Source organism: Cervus elaphus, chromosome 5 (assembly GCF_910594005.1).
Source record: "Cervus elaphus chromosome 5, mCerEla1.1, whole genome shotgun sequence".
Classification (NCBI taxonomy): domain Eukaryota; kingdom Metazoa; phylum Chordata; class Mammalia; order Artiodactyla; family Cervidae; genus Cervus; species Cervus elaphus.
This window is the reverse complement of record NC_057819.1, coordinates 24162445-24177335: the sequence shown is the minus strand read 5'-3', so window position 1 is coordinate 24177335 and position 14891 is coordinate 24162445. Positions and strand designations below refer to the sequence as shown.

At 41.0% G+C, this 14891-nt stretch overlaps 1 protein-coding gene across 3 annotated transcripts in view; it reads right to left on the bottom strand.

Moving 5' to 3' along the window:
* The window catches only part of GLT1D1 (glycosyltransferase 1 domain containing 1), a 111363-nt gene that overhangs the window by 74767 nt on the left and 21705 nt on the right, over positions 1–14891 (bottom strand). For all 3 annotated transcript variants that reach the window (XM_043902100.1, XM_043902101.1, XM_043902102.1), the window contains exons 3-4: positions 11005–11110; positions 3048–3099 (exon numbers count right to left, since the gene is read on the bottom strand). In XM_043902100.1, coding sequence (XP_043758035.1) covers positions 3048–3099; positions 11005–11110 — 158 coding nt within the window. The remainder of the gene's footprint in view (positions 1–3047; positions 3100–11004; positions 11111–14891) is intronic.

The window sequence follows — 14891 nt, the reverse complement described above, 5'->3', positions numbered from 1 at the left end:
TGGTCACTCTGTGTGCACCTGAAACTATCACTGACAGAGCAGTGAACAGATCTCTGCCAATCTTGGAGACACATAGATTTTACAGACAAAGGTGCCATTTAAATTAAGAAGTTAAGGGATCCCAGTCTGGTGCTCTGTGATGACCTACAGGGGTGGGAGGGTAGGATGGAAGGGAAGCTTAAGAGGGAAAGGACTCCAGACAGCTGGAGTCTCATATTTGCTACTCTATTCAATCTGCTTCCATATGTTGTTTAGGCTGAAGTATAGAAAGAAAATTCTGCTTCCTGCTGATAGGTAGTTGAAATGGGGAGGAGTATTTTAATCTGAGCCTTTCCTGAGCCTTTTTCAGATCATTATGGGTTTTATTCTTGGATATGACACCAAACACTTGCTCTTTGGAAGAAAAGCTATGATCAACCTAGACAGCATATTAAAAAGCAGAGACATTATTTTGCTGACAAAGGTCTGTTTAGTCAAAGCTGTGGTTTTTCCAGTAACCATGTATGGATGTGAGAGTTGGACTATAAGAAAGCTGAGCACTGAAGAATTGATGTTTTTGAACTGCGGTACTGGAGAAGACTCTTGAGAGTCCCTTAGACTACAAGGAGATCCAACCAGTCCATCCTAAAGGCAATCAGTCCTGAATATTCATTGGAAGGACTGATGCTCAAGCTGAATCTCCAATACTCTGGCCACCTGATGCAAAGAACTGACTCATTGGAAAAGACCTGGATGCTGGGAAAGATTGAAGGCAGGAGGAGAAGGGGACGACAGAGGATGAGATGGTTGGATGGCATCACTGACTCGATGGACATGAGTTTGAGCAAGCTCTGGGAGTTGGTGATGGACAGGGAAGTCCATGGGGAAGTCCACTGGCATGCGGCAGTCCATGGGGTCACAAAGAGTCAGACACGACTGAGCGACTGAAATGATGGCACCAAAATGCAACAAATGGTTATTTCTCAAATGTGAGTTGCAAGACGGAACCTGAAATTACATCACATTCTGATACATTAAAATCCAAGGTCTATCTTGCACTTTGATGGTTCTGTTATCTATGTATCGTTCTGTAGTGCCACCTATTCGTCTTTTGAAAAATATTGATTGACTGAGTGACAGAGGTCTTCCTAACATGGAACCATTTCATTAAACAGCATCCAAAAAAAAAAGTCTCATTTGTTAACATGACCACTGATCTCATCCAGAAAGGCTGCACAGGGAAGCGGTCTGCCTCTTGGCAGTTTGTGTGGGTGCTCAGCCTCTCAGTTACTGCCAACACTTTGCCATCCCGAGGTCTATAGCCCGCCAGGCTCTTCTGTCCTGGGATTTTCTATCAAATTCTAATTTTTGCTTGAAAATTCAAATGGTATCACTGGCAATAAATACTACTCATTATTTTTCTGGAAGCGACTTCACTCAATTATCTTATTTTTAAGGAAATGACTAAATGACTGCCAGATGCCCAAGTCTGAGGAAACATAATTTGACTACCAGTCTTTCAGATTAAAAAAAAAAAAATCCTATGAAGAAGTAACTGGTTCAGTCTACAACCCCAACATCCCACCAGGGCTTTTGCTCAAGATAACCCCATCCTTCACTCAGACCCAGCAGAAAGAGCTGATGTATACTTCCCGTGTCATCACACAAAACATTTTTAAAAATGTATTCCAAGGTTAATATTTGAGAAAATCAATAATTTTTACGCTTCATCGAGGACATTCTTAAGCGAAACTGGCTCTTGTTTTTTAACTATAAGTGGGTGGTGGTGAATAATCCATGGGTACCCCTGCCTTCATGAGGATGAAGGCATCAGTGTTTTCCTCACCTGTGCTCTCCACATGGTGAAAAAGGTTTTTGCCTTTCATCATGCCTCTGATAAAGTCTGAGCATTATGAAGGAAATCGGTTTGACTCTGTAGAGATCCTGAGAGAGTCCCGGGGAAAGCCCTTTGAGAACCACTGGTATATCACTGCTGTAAGGCCGATGAATAGTCAAACTGATACAGACATGCAACTAGCAGCCAGGAAGCTTGCTATTTTTCATTCATTACATTGCGCTGAAAAATGCCCCCTCGGATTCTCTGCCTGGGGGGTTTGAGGTGGAGAAGAAGAAAAAAAAGACTCTCCCCACTCTGGCTGCAGGGGATCTTCAAGTGCATGCGGTACTCTGGGCTTTGGTAAAGGACCACCATTCCCACAAAAGACTGTGTTTGCCCTTGTTGCATTGTAGCCGTTTCCAAGCATAAGGTTTTATGAGTTGAAATCCTATAGATAAAGAATGCACATAGCCAGCAAAATGCCACCGACAGGAATAATGCCTCCAGATGACAAGGGTGTAAGTGTTGTGCACAATGATTGGCTGGCAAAGCCCAGGGGCCAGCAATCCTGGTGGCCCAGGCACACTGCAGGGGTTCACCACCTGAGAAAACAGCCTCGTGCCTACGGTCCACCCAAGGAAAGCGGCATTTTGGCTGGCTTTTTTCTCTAGTTTTGCATACACTGGCTCCACCAGGGCTCTACAGAGGATTTAGACCCCTGCCAGCTCCTCTCACCTGTCCCCTAAGTTGTAATGAATTCAGAAAGTCAATAAGGGCATTAACTTGCAGAGCGACAAAGCCCTCTGCTTGTTAATGCTCATCAAATAAGAGCCCAGCCTAGGAAACTCCAGGTGCCACCTAAGGGGCTACTTGTGCAATCAGATTTTCTCAATGTGTATGAGGATGCTGCAACATTTACAGTGTGATTTGTAAACCATCGCATCTGAGCACACAAAAGAAGAACTGACAAAGCATGAAAACTGGGTATTGGGCTATTTTTGCTACTCAATTAGAACATCAGAAAAAAAAAATCAGTGAAGGTTTAAGAGTACCTACGCAAATTAAAAAAAAAAAAGTCAATATATGAGAAATATAATACACCATGATGGCCTCCACGGACGGGCAGTGCCGATAGGAAGTTTGTCAGATCTTTAATAAAACTGCCTTCCTGTTCTCCAATCCTGCAACTTCGCCAGCACTGCCCAAATCAAAACACGAAAGGAACACCTACCCACTGTCTTTGTGCCATTTCCTTCATCGACTCCGTGAAAGCGACAGCAAATCTAGGAAAGTGAACAAAAAGAATGATAACAATTAGGGCAGAATCTAATTAACATAACTGAGAAACAGCGCTCTGGAACAAATGGTGAGAGACAGGTGAGAAGTGGAATTTACAGCGCAATCAATCTTTATTAGTCATGGTCGTTGGCTATTAGGTCTCATCTCCACTCACATCCAAAAAAAGAAGTTGTGTGGGCAGGAAATAAACAAATGAAGCTCAAAGCTTCCTATTTTTCTTGCTCCTTTATGGAAGGAGAGAGAAGCAGAGATAACGATAGAAAGCAAGATGGATGAGAGAAGCAAGGAGCTTCTTAATATTCAGGGGCAGGATATGTGGTTCACTGACTTTGCTAAAGGAAGACTAGGCTGAAGTGCTCAAGATTTATTGAATGTTCATGGACAAAGAATGTGAATGTCCCCACTCACTGAGAGTTGCGTGTTTCCAGAAGAAGGACTGGGTACCCACAGAATGAACCAGGTATGGAGCCAGAAAGTAAGAGAGTTCAAAATATAGAGAGGGCTCGTCGAGAGGATGCAGAAGTCAACTCAAAATATCTCCGATGGCCATAGCTGGGGTGATTTGGGCACCAAAAAAAGTAATAGGAGCTACAGAGTCAAATATTGAGTTGGCCAAAAATTCATTCTGTAAGAGTGAAGTAAGCCAGAAAGGAAAATACCAATACAGTATACTAACACATATATACGGAATTTAGAAAGATGGTAACGACAACCCTATATGCGAGACAGCAAAAGAGACACAGACATATAGAACAGTCTTTTGGACTCTGTGGGAGAGGGTGAGGATGGGATGACTTAGGAGAATGGCATTGAAACATATATATTATCAAGTGTGAAACAGATTGCCAGTCTAGGTTGGATGCATGAGACAAGTGCTCAGGGCTGGTGCACTGGGATGACCCAGAGGGATGGGATGGGGAGGGAGGTGGGAGGGGGGTTCAGGATGGGGAACACATGTACACCCATGGCAGATTCATGTCAGTGTATGGCAAAACCACTACAATCTTGTAAAGTAATTAGCCTCCAATTAAAATAAATAAATTTATTTTAAAAAATTTATTCTGTAAGATGGCACGAAAAAACCCAGACAAACTTTTTGGCCAACCCAATAAAATAAAATAAATAGCCATGAGTCCATGTTGATGTAACTGCATAAATAATTTAACAAGTAACTAGGGTCAAACAGACAACCCTTCCTTGTAGTAGAATTCCAATTAACCAGTGTAGGAGTGGTAAAAATAGAAAATCATTATTATACAAAACAGCACAGTAAAAAATGTTGCAGCAAAGAGCCATTAATAGGGAATTCCCTGGCAGTTGAGTGGTTAGAACTTGGTGCTTCTGTGGTCAGGACCCAGATACAATCCCTGATTGGAAAATTAAAGCCCTGCAAGCTGCACACACAGCATAGTCAACAAAAACAGTCATTATTATGTGATTCTTCCCCTGTGGCATGACCCAGAAAGGGGAGCTTGTATTCCCCTGTCTGTGTCTTCTCCAAGCCTTCCCTTCTCCCCTCCCACTTTTACAACCAGCAACCGATCCCAGACATAGCCAATCGCATGCCCCTTACTTAAGGGAGAAATATGGAATCCTTCCCTTTGTGTATGTTAAACATGAGCGAAGAGGACCAGACCACATTAAATCTTGCATCTGAGTCCAGTAGGCATTGGAGAATCCAGGGAGATGTTCTCTATGCCCCCCGCAAACATTGACGAAAAGATAAAATCAACTGTATTCTAAGGCCATCAACTTTTTTTTTAAAAAATGAGGATAAAAAGGAGAGACAAGCAGCTAAACAGCAGTTACAAGGAGTGTAGAAACCTTCAATGGTGGAAAAACTGCAAAAATGAGAAACTTAAGAACCAAACAAAGAACATCTTGCCTGCCACACTTCCGGGTCCCTAGTTCATTTCACATCTGCTAATATTATTTTCCACTAGTAGTCACACAACTACCAGAACGTCTGCAAGATGTTAGGGCACCCCACATGGCAAGTGACAGCCTCACACTGTCAAAAAAGAAAAGATCCCAAGAACCGAGAAGAGCCATTGAACAGAGAACGAGGTCAGTGACGCTAAGACTGCATTGTATCCCATAAGAGCATTGATGAATACATGCACAAGTGCAGTCCTCAGGCTTTTGTGGAAAGGGAAATCCACTCATTTTGGCAAGCCTGACGCTCTCCCTTCCTGTGAGAAAGTCAGCTCCACATGTGATGGAACACTGCTCTGCTCACATCCACCGCCCCAGCCCCTTGGAGCGTCTGGCACCCAGAAGGCAAAAATATCTGCCGGCTGAATGAATGATTAAGCAAGAGAACGAACAGTGTTGCCCTAAATTCCAACAGGAAACAGGTAAGGGTGAGAAAAGAGTGGAGAGAGGGAGAAAAGAAACGAAAAATGTCCGAAGTGTGCAGAGCGGACTCTGTGCATCATAGCCCGGAGGCTGACGGTGACTGTTCCTACCTACATAATGGTCCCCACCATCACATCCTGCTCATTCAACACCCAGGATGAGGCATCAGTAGGAGCTACAGCATATTTAAGACAACAGGGAAGGATGAGATTCTTGGGAGGGTTTTCATCAAAGGTGCATGGGAAAATGTTCCAGGAGTCAGGAGGGTCAACTGGAATTAACTTGCCAGACATGTCATTTATTTCAGAGCTGCAGATAACAGTCTTTATTGTGGCCCCTTATTTAGAAACAGTAGCCCTGGCTTTACACTCACCTAACAAATAACCTTTTAAAAGAGTTCCTAGCCCAAAGATCCTCAGAAGAAAAAGACATTTAAAATAACATGTGCTAAGTCACTTCTGTCATGTCTGACTCTGTGCAACTCTATGAACTGTAGGCTGCAAGGCTTCCCTAGCCATAGGATTCTCCAGGCAAGAATACTGGAGTGGGTTATTTCCTCATTTTGACTATTTACAATAGGCAAGACATGGAGACAACCTACACATCCATCAACAGATGAATGGATAATGAAAATGTGGTACATACATATATTGGAATATTACTTGGCCACAAAAAAGAATGAAATAACGTCATTTGCAACAACATGGATAGGCCTGGAGATTATCATACTAAGTGAAGTCAGTCGGACAGAGAAAGGCAAATATGTAATATCACTTTTATGTGGAATCTAAGATTTGACAGAAATGAACTTATCTATGAAACAGAAACAGACTCAGGGGCATAGAGAACGGACTTGTGGTTGCCAAGGGGGAGGGATGGATGGGGAGGTTGGGCTTAGCAGATACAGACTATCATATATAAAATGGATAAACAATAAAGTCCTCCTGTATGGCACAGGGAACTATATTCAGTATTCTGTGATAATCTATACCAGAAAAGAATATTAAAAAGGATGTACATGTGTATAACTGAATCACTTTGCTTTACAGCAGAAATTAACACAACATTGGAAACCAACTATACTTGAGTAAAAAATAAAAGAAATACTATCTGAGGTAACCATAAACAGAAACACATATCTTAGGAAAAATGTAAAAACTACCACTTTTGCACTTTTTTTGAATACTGCCATTTCAAAACATATTTACATTGACAAAGAATTCTGTTTGTCAAAAACATCTTCAGTAACACTAAGTAGCTCAAAAGCCATATGAAATTACTGGCATTCAACCATTTTTGACCTACAAAACAGTAATTTCGTGTGGTTTAACCTACTAATGTGCTATAGATTTCATAATCGTGGAAGTATTTATGAGGCAGTTCATTCCATACAAACAACTGCATTTTCTTGCAAGGTTAAGTTTTTCTAATAGGCACCTGGATGAGCCTTCACTAAGCAATTTTCACTAGTTTCAAATACTCCTTATTTAATTTTCGTATTTATAACTACCAAATACTTATTACAGTGTTCAGAAGCCAAAAAAGTGGGTGCTAAAATAAGTTCGCATACTATACCATACAGGAAAAAGAGTTTTATTTTATTTTTTCTGCTGTTTTATAATGTGCTTTTATTATTTTTTGTCATTTATTCTTATTAGTTGGAGGCTAATTACTTTACAATATTGTAGTGGTTTTTGTCATACATTGACATGAATCAGCCATGGATTTACAAGTATTCCCCATCCCGATCCCCCCTCCCACCTCCCTCTCCACCCAATTCCTCTGGGTCTTCCCAGTGCACCAGGCCCGAGCACTTGTCTCATGCATCCAGCCTGGGCTGGTGATCTGTTTCACCCTAGATAATATACATGTTTCGATGCTGTTCTCTCGAAACATCCCACCCTTGCCTTCTCCCACAGAGTCCAAAAGTCTGTTCTGTACAACTGTGTCTCTTGGAAAAAGAGTTTTAAATACTAAAAAAGTTGAGGGAATTTCCTGGTGGCCCAGTGGTTAGGACTCCGAGCTTCCACTGCAGAGGGTACAGGTTTGATCCCTGGTCTAGCAATTAAGATCTTGTTTGTTGCATGGCAAGGCCAATCAATAAATAAAATTTAAAAGTTGAAAAGTATACCTTATAGAAAAAATGTAAGTATTCACATAAACACCTGTCATAAAGCTAGACAAGTTCAATACTTTGTACTATAGAAAACTGTGCTGTATCGTGTCAGACAAAAAATCTATGATTCATGCAACTTCCCTGCCCACTAACTTCAATCAATAGCTCCCAAATAAAAATCAATGTGTGTTTTAGTACTAACACAATGAATAATGCTAATATCATAAGATGATTCATTCCATACTGTTTCTCCCAAGAAGAATGATTTTCCTTCTAAAAGACAATGCATTACAGACTGAAGGACTCTAAAGACATTAAAATTTTAGGGTGTAAAAACAACAACAAGAAGAAAACTTACAGAGATACATCACCTTTCAAGGCGAGCTAGCACTGTTTTCATGCCTTTATTTATTGTAAAACACACACACAAACACAGAGGGTACTCCTTATGTTAAAAAAGGTTGTATTGCCACATTTGTTTCCAGGAAGTCTTCAGGAAGAAGTTGGGTCCTGCAACGCAACTACATCCAACTGTGACCCTAGTTTTAAGGAGCAAGACTGACACGTATCTTAACCAAAAGACACTGGGGGCGCCAAGTTTCAACAGTACATGAACCATGAACTTCCAGATGTTCAAGTTCATTTTAGAAAAGGCAGAGGAACCAGAGATCAAGTTGCCAACATCCACTGGATCATCAAAAAAGCAAGAGAGTTCCAGAAAAACGTCTATTTCTGCGTTATTGACTATGCCAAAGCCTTTGACTATGTGGACCACAACAAACTGTGGAAAACTCTTAAAAAGATGGGAATACCAGACCACCTGACCTGCCTCCTGAGAAATCTGTATGCAGGTCAAGAAGCAACAGTTAGAACTGGACATGGAACAACAGACTGGTTCCAAATTGGGAAAGGAGTATGTCAGGCTGTATATTGTCACCCTGCTTATTTAACTTATATGCAGAGTACATCATGCAAAATGCTGGACTGGATGAAGCACAAGCTGGAATCAAGACTACCGGGAGAAATATCAATAACCTCAGATATGCAGATGACACCACCCTTATGGCAGAAAGTGAAGAACTAAAGAGCCTCTTGATGAAAGTGAAAGAAGAGAGTGAAAAAGTTGGCTTCAAACTCAACATTCAGAAAATGAAGATCATGGCATCTGGTCCCATCACTTCATGGCAAATAGATGGGGAAACAGTGGAAACAGTGACAGACTTTATTTGGGGGGGCTCCAAAATTACTGCAGATGGTGAGTGCAGCCATGAAATTAAAAGACGCTTGCTCCTTGGAAGAAAAGTTATAACCAACTTAGACAGCATATTAAAAAGCAGAGACATTATTTTGCCAACAAAGGTCCATCTAGTCAAGGCTATGGTTTTTCCAGCAGTCATGCATGGATATGAGAGTTAAACTATAAAGAAAGCTGAGCACCAAAGAACTGTTGCTTTTGAACTGTGGTGTTGGAGAAGACTCTTGAGAGTCTCTTGAACAGCAAGGAGATCCACCCAGTCCATCCTAAAGGCAATCAGTCCTGAATACTCATTGGAAGGACTGATGCTAAAGCTGAAACTCCAATACTTTGGCCACCTGATGCGAAGAACTGACTCATTGGAAAAGACACTGATGCTGGGAAAGATTGAAGGCAGGAGGAGAAGGGGACAACAGAGGATGAGATGGTTGGACGGCATCACTGACTCAATGGACATGAGTTTGAGTAAACTCTGGGAGTTGGTGATGTACAGGGAAGCCTGGCATGCTGCAGTCCATGGGGTCGCAAAGAGTCGGACACGACTGAGCAAATGAACTGAACTGAACTGAACTATGCTGTACAATAGAACTTGGAGTTCTGTCCTTGGTATGGATCAGAAATGGGACAATTATTTTTGAAGAGGCCAGGATTCCCTAACCACAGTTCCTTAGCCACAGAAGAGTTACAGATGAGCCACAAAAAATCCAAGGCTGGCCACATACTGGGGACATGGAAACAACCTAAATACACATCAATAGACAAATGGATACATAAAATGTAGCATGTGACTTCCCTCGTGGTCCAGGGAAGAATCCACCTGCCAATGCAGGGGACAGGGGTTGGATCCCTGGTGGGGCAAGATCCCACATGCCACAGAGCAACAAAGCCCATGCGCTCTAACCACTGAGTCCACATACTGTAACAGAAAGTAGCTTCTGCTCGCCCCAACTAGAGAAAGCCTGTGTGCAGCCAGGAAGACCCAGAGCAGCCAAAAATAAATAAATAAAATTTTTTAAAAAAGAAAAGAAAACGTGGCATGCACATACAGTAGAATACCATTCGGCCTCTAGGAAGGAGAACATACGGCCGTCTGCAACAACATGGATGAACCTGGGGCATACTTAGGCTCAGAGAAACAAGCCAGACGTTGATGGACAAATGGGGGGGGGTGGTGACTCCACCAATATGTGGAATCTAAAATAGGCAAACTCAAAGAAGCATGAGTAAGATGAAAGAAGGTAGGGGAGGGAGAAACAGGAAGGCATTAGCCAAAGAGCACAAAGTTTCAGGAACTTCCCTGGTGGGCCAGTGGTTAGGACTCCATGCTCCCCACTGCAAGGGGCACTGGTTCCATCTCTGGTTGAGGAACTAAGAGAATAAATCTTAAGCATTTAAGTAAATCTCACCATAAGGGGAAAAAAAAATCTCTTTTCTATTTAATTAAATTTGTAGCTATATGAGATGATGGATGTTCACTAAATTTGCTGTGATAATCATTTCAAATCAAATCATTATGCCATTCACCCCTGATGGCTCAGTCAGTAAAGAAGTTGCCTGCAATGCAGGAAAGCTGGGTTCAGTTCCTGGGTTGGGAAGATCCTTGGGAGAGGAAAATGACAACCCATTCTAGTATTATTGCCTGGGAAATCCCATGGACAGAAGAGCCTGGCAGGTTAAGGTCCACAGGACTACAAGAGTCAGACAGGACTTAGCAAGAAACCACCACCTTAAACAGATACAGTTCTGCATGTCAATTATATCTCAATAAAACTGTAAAAATGAAAACATTCTACTTGGGCATTTGCATTCTACCCGATGCAAAGTTGACCCTAAATTGTGTGCTAATAAACCTTGAGTTTACCCTTATTCACTCTTTGCAATAATTCTCTCTCTTCCACCGCAACAAACATTCTAAGAACATTCATCCAATATTAACTCAAGTCAAAGAACTGTTCAAGACCAGTAACTTGTTTACAATGACTATTCCTGGTAAAATGAACATGTGCTGACTGAATGAAAAAATGAAAGAAAGAAATTGGTTTTTTAGGGTAAGATATAAACCTCCCAAACTACTGGTTTACTCCATTGTTTTGTGTTATCCAAAAGGGTCATCCAAAAGGGTTAAACGCTTAACTCCTGTGAAATTCTCTTAAGTATTACCTGGCTTCTTCAAGGACTTTTCCCATCACTTTGTTTTTATCTCCCTGGTTAACATCTTCATTTAAATCAGTTCCACCAAAGATGATCCCAAAAGGAATTCCATTACCTGCAAAATTAGGGGACACTTAACAAAACAGTTTACCTTTAAAACACCCTCTCAGTAATTATCCCCAAGCATTGATAGAAAAAACCAAAGTTCCCAAAGTCCGTATATGGACTATGTCATGTTGCTTGTTCAATTACATCTAACTCTCCTGAATAGGATAGCTATCACCATTGTGAACGTGACATGGGGTTAATCATGTGAGACGAGGCCATTTTAAATCAACATGCTTTAAATTTTAACATATGAAAAATGTTGTTAGCCTCCATCTATCAAAGTCAAGTATAACCATAATTCAAAAAGACACATGTACCCCAATGTTCATTGCAGCACTATTTACAATATTTAGGACGTGAAAGCAACCTAGGTATCCACTGATAGATGAATTGATAAAGAAGTTGTGATATCACTGAGGAAAACAGAATTGAAAGAGACACGTATGCCCCAGTGTTCATCACAGCACTGTTTACAATAGCTTGGACATGGAAGCAACCTAGATGTCCATTGGCAGATAAATGGATAAGAAAGCTGTGGCAGGCTGATTCATGTCAATGTATGACAAACCCCACTGAAATGTTGTGAAGTAATTAGCCTCCAACTAATTAAAAATATTTTTAAAAAATTTAAAAAAAATAAAAAATAAAAAAAAAAGAAAGCTGTGGCACATATACACAATGGAATATTACTCAGCTATTAAAAAGAACGCAGTTGAGTCAGTTCTAATGAGGTGGATGAAACTGGAGCCTATTATACAGAGTAAAGTAGGTCAGAAAGAAAAATACCAATATAGTATATTAACGCATATATATGGAATTTAGAAAGATGGTAATGATGACCTTATGTGCAGGACAACAAAAGAGACAGATGTAAAGAACAGACTTTTGGACTCTGTGGGAGAAGGCGAGAGTGGGATGATTAGAAAGAATAGCATTGAAACATGTATATAATATACATGTAATATACATATACCATATGCGAAACAGATCGCCAGTCCAGGTTCAATGTTTGACACAGGGCACTCAGAGCTGGTGCACTGGGACAACCCAGAGGAATGGGATGGAGAGGGAGGTGTGAGGGGGTTTCAGGATGGGAGGGACACACGTATACCCATGGCTGATTCATGTCAGTGTATGGCAAAAACCACCACAATACTGTAAAGTAATTAGCCTCCAATTAAAATAATTTTTTTAAGTTGTGATATATATATATGTATATGTATACATATATATAATAATGGAATATTACTCAGCCACAAAAGTAATGAAATTGAGTCAATTGTAGTGATATGGATGAGTCTGTCATACAGAGTATGACATATGTATGTATGTATGTCATACAGAGTAAAGTCAGTCATACAGGGTATGACATATGTATGTGTGTATGTCATACAGAGTATGTATGTATGTACATACATATGACATATGACATACATATCTGTGTATGTATGTCATACAGAGTAAAGTCAGTCAGAAAAAGAAAAACAAATATTGTCTGTTAATGCATGAGGTTTCCCCATGGCTCAGTGGTAAAGAATCTGCCTGCTAATGCAGGAGATGAAGGTTTGATCCCCGGATTGGAAAGAACCCCTGGAGGAGGAAATGGTAATCCATTCCAGTATTATTGCCTGGGAAATCCCATGGACAAGAGGAGTTTGATGGGCTACAATCCGTGGGGGTCACAAAAGAGTTGGACATGACTTAGTGACTAAACAACAGCAATATTAACTCAAATATCTGGAAGCTAGAAGTATGGAATTGATGAATCTATTTGCAAGGCAAGAACAGAGACACAGATGTAGAGAATGAACACGTGGACATAGCCAGGAAGGGGAGGGTGGGATGAATTGATAGAGCAGCACTGACATATGTATACTACCAGGTGTAAAATAAACCGCTAGTGGGACTATGCTGAAGAGCGCAGGGAACTCAGCTTGGTGCTCTGTGATGGCCTAGAGGGGTGGGATGGGGGAGGCGGGAGTGAGGCTCAGCAGGGGGAGGATATATGTATACGTATATCAAACAGGTAATTCACATTTGTTGTGCAGCAGAAACTAACACCACAGTGTAAACCAATTGTCCTCCAATTAAAAATTAAAATTAAAATAAACAAATAAAGCCAAGGGTACCGTCCCTGGGAAATGGGTTAATCTGGAACTGCTGGTGTTTATGATGGAAAAAGAAGGCTTCAAATGTAGACCTGCTGTTCATGAGATCAGCCACCATGACAGCGAGGAACCAGGAGGGAAAGGAAAGAGACATAGACTGTATCTTCCAGGAACATGCAGTATGATAAATCACGGAGGGCACAAATGTACGGGAACTAAAAATATCTGAGATGCTGCGAATGTCAAGTGCAAAAAGATTCCACCCCCTCCCCCCAGAAGCATATTTATTCTGACTGATGAGCCCTAAACTGATGGAAGGCACATTTCCTGCCTTGGTAATCTCAAAAGGCATGGAGCATGCACAGATCAAGTTAAACAACGTGCTCATCAAATAGGGCTTCCCAGAAGGACTTCCAAAGGTCAGTAAAAATTTCAAAAGAGCAAAAGCAAATCACTAAACAGACCAGATCTAATTTGAGTTCATACTGGGGTTTCTCAAACAAACCATCGCTACAGAGATTTCAACATTGCAGCGAAAAGGTAGTGATCTTTCCTTGTATTTACCTTAGAAGTCTTTTGTCATGAAAAGGAGCAGATTTTATCTTTTTTCTTTCTGGTGAAGTGCCTCTCACTTGACAGCCTTTAGATACTAAGCACTCTGACAACACACAGGAGGTACAGAAAGGCGGTAAGTAAAAAATTCAAATGAAAACTTTAAAAAGGAATTTAAGTTAAAAAAAAAATCAAGAGCATTTTGATGAACACAATGTGTGTAGTAAAATGATCAACATACATTTCTCTGTACAAAGAATATCTTTGAAAAGATAAACAGAAAAACCTAGCCACCAATGCCTCTATGGAAAGAACCCAGGGTACTTCCCTGGTGGACCAGTGATCAGGACTCATGCTTTCACTGCCAGGGGCATGGGTTCAATCCCTAGTCAGGAAACTAATATCCCACAAACTGCTCGGTATGGAAGAAAAAAAAAAAAGGAACCCAGAAGAACACAGATCTGGGATGGTAAAGAAACTTACTTTTTCTCTCTATAACATTTTATATTGCTTGCCTTTATTACTATTGACAGGAGTGACCTTTTCCAAAAATACATACAGCCAGACATGGAAAAGCACACCATGTAGAGATGATTTACCTTCTGCCAGGGGCTTAGACTTTGGGGGATGTTCAGATTTTAGCACATGGGATGGACATGAACCTTTGGGGACCAGAAAAAGGTCTGAGGCAGTTAAAATAATGGCCCCGAAAAATGTCCATCCATAATTCCCGGAATCTGTGAATACGTTACACAGGAAGGAGAAATCAAGGTTTTGGCAAATCTTTCCCTTTGTTTCTTATTGAGAATAGGCTTTAGGCTTGAATCTAGCAAGGAGCAGATATCAGGTGGCTTTAAGAAGCCAGATTCAGGAAACAGTGAGTTTTTTTTTTTTTCTCCAGCAGACGATTGGGAGTGACAAATGGTCAGCATAAGCACTGATTTGGAAAGATCGCTAAGTTGTGTGCTTAAATATACCATATGTATGTGTGCATGCTCAGTCGTGTTTGACTCTTTGCAACCCCACGGACTGTAGCCTGCCAGGCTCTGCTGTTCATGGAATTTCCCAGGCAAGAATGCTGGAGTGGGTTACCATTTCCTTCTCCAGGGCATCTTCCCGGACCAGGGA